A 3,987-nucleotide genomic window follows, 5' to 3' on the forward strand; every position below is an offset into this window, starting at 1 on the left:
TCTCTTTAACAAATCTGGAGTCAAAACCCTATCCTAGTTCTTGCATTTTAAAAAAGAAACAAATTTCAACTATAAGAGTATTTTCTCAGATAAGAAAACGCCCCCAAACTACAAATGTTTCATTTTCAAGTCCTATAAATATATTAACTAATATAATACCTGAATTGGCCAGCTCCAAGTGTGTCGCCTGTAAAAAGACTGTTCCTTGCATCTCTTAGATTTTCCCGAAGTTTTTTGTCTAGTTTCTGAAAAAAGCAAATTTTACATTAACTCTTAAAGAACAGTTTCACTGTTCTGTAATATATAATGTATTTCACTGAACTGTAATATATACTGTATTCTTAGTGTCAAAACTAGGAAACTTGGAATTTCTTTACAAAGTAGCAATTATAAAATCTTAAATATTTTAACTTCGTCACTATTCAATATCATCATAACTTGGACTTGAAAAGACCAATGCCTCTTCTACTGTGACCCAGACCTGATTTCATTAACAATCACTTTTCCTTGACTATTTATACTTTAAGCACAGAAAACGCTTTGCAGTAATGACCCACCTTCTCAGCCCAAGCATGACTCTGTTGTACCAAGGAATGTGACTATATAGTGGAGGCTACAAGAGGCTCCAGAATGGAAATGAAGTATGTGAAAGAAAGCAGCCCTCCACCAGTCAATGATTCATTTGAGCTAATAAAACTAAAAAACGTTAGTGTATCTTCCTCCTCCTTTCCATACCATTTACCCTCTTTCCTTTTCAGTAATTTTTCTAATCCCTTATTTACTTTTTAATCTTTAAAGCAAATTTTGAGTGCTCAATTTATATTGAATATTTTATTCCAATATTGTAGCAAAATGCACCTAACAATTTTAAAAATGGTTATGATTGTTAATAAATATTTGCTAAATAAAGTTAAATATTAAACAGTTTGTGGGATCAAATAGGTATAAAATACTATTTGGAAAAAGAAGGCTGAAAAAAAAAGAAGGCTGAATGAGGAATATACACTGAGTGGCCAGATTATTATGACCACCCCATCAGGACTTCTTGGGCCACCTTTTGCCTTCAATACTGCAGAGATTCTTCTTGGCATTGACTCTACGAGATGTTGAAAGGTGATGCGAGGAATCTGACACCATGCCTGATGAGTAGCACTGTCCAGTTCTGTGAGATCTGATGGTTGTGGAACCAGCTGCCTGATTCTTTTAACTTCGTCCCACAAATGCTCAATTGAACTGAGATCTGGTGATTGTGGGGGCCACCTAACCAAGGTAAAGTCTCCCTCATGTTCTTGAAACCACTCTTGAACAATTCAAGCACCGTGGCATGGCACACTGTCTTGTTGAAAGAAGCCATCTCCATTGGGATATGCCATCAACATGATAGGATGAAGCTGATCAGCAACGATACTTATTCAGATGTTATTGTGCTATTCAGACGTTGTTCCACACGAATTAAAGGGCCCAAATCATGCCAGAAAAAACATGCCCCAAATCATAACACTGCCCCCACCAGCTTGAAGGGTTGTACTCATGCATGTGGGGTGCATGCTTTCACGCTGTTTCTGCCAAATTCTCACTCTGCCATCTGCATGATGCAACTGGAAACGTGATTCATCGGACCACATGACTTTTTTCCAATGCTCGACTATCCAATCCTTGTGTTCCTGTGAGAATTGGAGACGTTTTATCTTGGAAACTACAGACAGCAAAGGTGTTTGAACAGGCCTTCGGCTTCCATATCCCATACGATGCAGTGTACGGCTAATTTGCCTACAAACGTCAGGTGGTCATGATAATCTGGCCACTCAGGGCACATGCCTGGGTTCCTAAGCCAGCAGGTGGACATCCACCAGGGCTCCTGGGCTGCCAGAGGGATGTCTGACTGCCAGTTTAGGCCCAAAACCCCAGGGAGTGGTCCTAAGTCGGCAGGTGGACATCCCCCGAGGGGTCCCAGACTGCGAGAGGGCACAGGCTGGACTGAGGCTCCCCCCTTCCCCCGAGTGCACAAATTTTCATCTACTGGGCCTCTAGTTTTTAAAATAATAGGGCTAGAATAGCACATTGAAGTAAATCATCTTATTCCATTACACAGAAGTACACAATGATTACTTTTTATTTTTGGTGGAATCCCAATGTTATAAAAATATTTGCTTTAGGTACTTAATATGTAACTCATAGCAATCATATTCTTAAAATTAACAAAAACATTTGAGGTATTTATGTAAAACAGGTGATGCAGTATTATTTATCCCCAATGGATATTTGCATAAACTCACCACTGCTACCATTTCTGCTGCTGTTCCTCTTGAACATCTGATTATAGGAACAGCACCTATTTTAACAATAGATGTTAGCAATGATTTCCACTCTTAATAATTAAAATGGCTACTTACAAAATTTATCAGCATTAAAAAATAACAAAGAGCCCTAGCTGGTTTGGCTCAGTGCATAGAGTGTCGGACTGCGGACCAAAGGGTCCCAGGTTCAATTCCGGTCAAGGGCACATGCCTGGGTTGTGGGCTCGATCCCCAGTTGGGGGTGTGCAGAAGGCAGCTAATCAATGATTCTTTCTCATCATTGATGTTTCTATCTCTCTCTCCCTCTCCCTTCCTCTCTGAAATCAATAATATATATATATATATATATTTTTTTTTTTAAATAACATACATATATATAATTTTAGGTTAAAAACATAAAAAAAGATTTATAATCTGTAGAGTAAAAGCAAAATGAACCTTCCCAATTATAAAGGGAGTCAGAAAGACTATTTTTATATAGTGCTGGGCAATCAATGTGACCAGGTTTTTCAATGAATTCACTAAATCAGCATTTCAACTCCCTACAGGCAGTTTCAAAAAGTAAGTTTACTCTCCACTCACAAGATTCACTTTAATTTCACTTAAAGAAAAAGAATGAAGATAATTTAGCAGTTTGGTATTATTATTTTTTATTTATTTTATAAATTAACCATACAGGATTACAATCTCTTTTTGAAATATTAATTTAAAAGATAACAGAAAACACCTCTTCACATAATTTTAAATGCTCCTAAAAATTATCAACTTATCAGACCTCTTAATGTATTACTCCACATTTTTCAAAGGCAAAAATCTAAAATAAAATAAAAACGAATGCATTGAGAAGTTCATAAAACAAACTTAGAACATTGTATTTTTTATATACTGAAATTGTTGCATTTTAGATTCTATTCAAAGAGTGCTCAGTCAACTGCAGAAGTAAAAATTAGACTATTAGCAAATTTTTAAACTTTGTTTTGGTCTGATGGCAATTTCTTTATACATATAATAAGAAAAATTCAAATTTTAGCCATGTATAATGTTAACCCTCTTGATTCCAATACACTAAAATAATCCCCACTAAGAATTAGATATGGATTCTTTCAGGTTATTTTCTACAAATAGTCTAAATAAGTCCATGTGTGGAGTGTATAAAAAACAAAAACAGGATATTATAGTTTAACAGATTAAAATGAGCTGTTAAATAATTTACTTTGAAGAAAGACTTGAAAACTTACCCAGTGTAACAAAAAAGCAGAAGAGGCTGTCAACAATAGTATCCATAACAGTTTCCATTTCAGTGTCTGTGATATCTGGCCTGTTAATAGCTAAAATGACACAAGTAAAGGAGAAATAAAGAGACCAAAATTTATGCCTTATTTTATTAAACTCTTAAAATTATTACTAAACTCCTAATCAATACTCAGTTTAATAACATATGTAATACTCAATAAATAAAAATTTTTATGCTTAAACTTTACAAGTATCCATTAAAAATTATACTACCTTAAAAAAATCCCACCTCGGTATCAGTAGTAATTAGTATCAATATCAGAGCAGTAATAAGAAAAAAAGCCACCACATAAAACACACAAAGTTTTTGCCAGAGTAATAGAAAAATATATATTGTATTCCATAGTTTTATTCACAAGCACTAGATGGCCTAAACAAACTACTGATCTTCAACTAG

General features: G+C 35.1%; 1 protein-coding gene across 1 annotated transcript in view; it reads right to left on the reverse strand.

The window, feature by feature from the left end:
* Positions 1-3,621, reverse strand: part of LOC102440490 (sec1 family domain-containing protein 1-like) — a 5,715-nt gene extending 2,094 nt beyond the window's left edge. Inside the window, exons 1-3 of the mRNA XM_006108240.3 lie at positions 3,536-3,621; positions 2,277-2,332; positions 160-245 (exon numbers count right to left, since the gene is read on the reverse strand). Of these exons, the coding sequence (XP_006108302.2) occupies positions 160-245; positions 2,277-2,332; positions 3,536-3,593 (200 nt within the window). The 5' untranslated portion in view covers positions 3,594-3,621. The remainder of the gene's footprint in view (positions 1-159; positions 246-2,276; positions 2,333-3,535) is intronic.
* Between the last annotated feature and the right edge of the window lie 366 nt (positions 3,622-3,987).

The sequence above is a fragment of the Myotis lucifugus genome, unplaced genomic scaffold (assembly GCF_000147115.1).
Source record: "Myotis lucifugus unplaced genomic scaffold, Myoluc2.0 scaffold_1945, whole genome shotgun sequence".
Classification (NCBI taxonomy): domain Eukaryota; kingdom Metazoa; phylum Chordata; class Mammalia; order Chiroptera; family Vespertilionidae; genus Myotis; species Myotis lucifugus.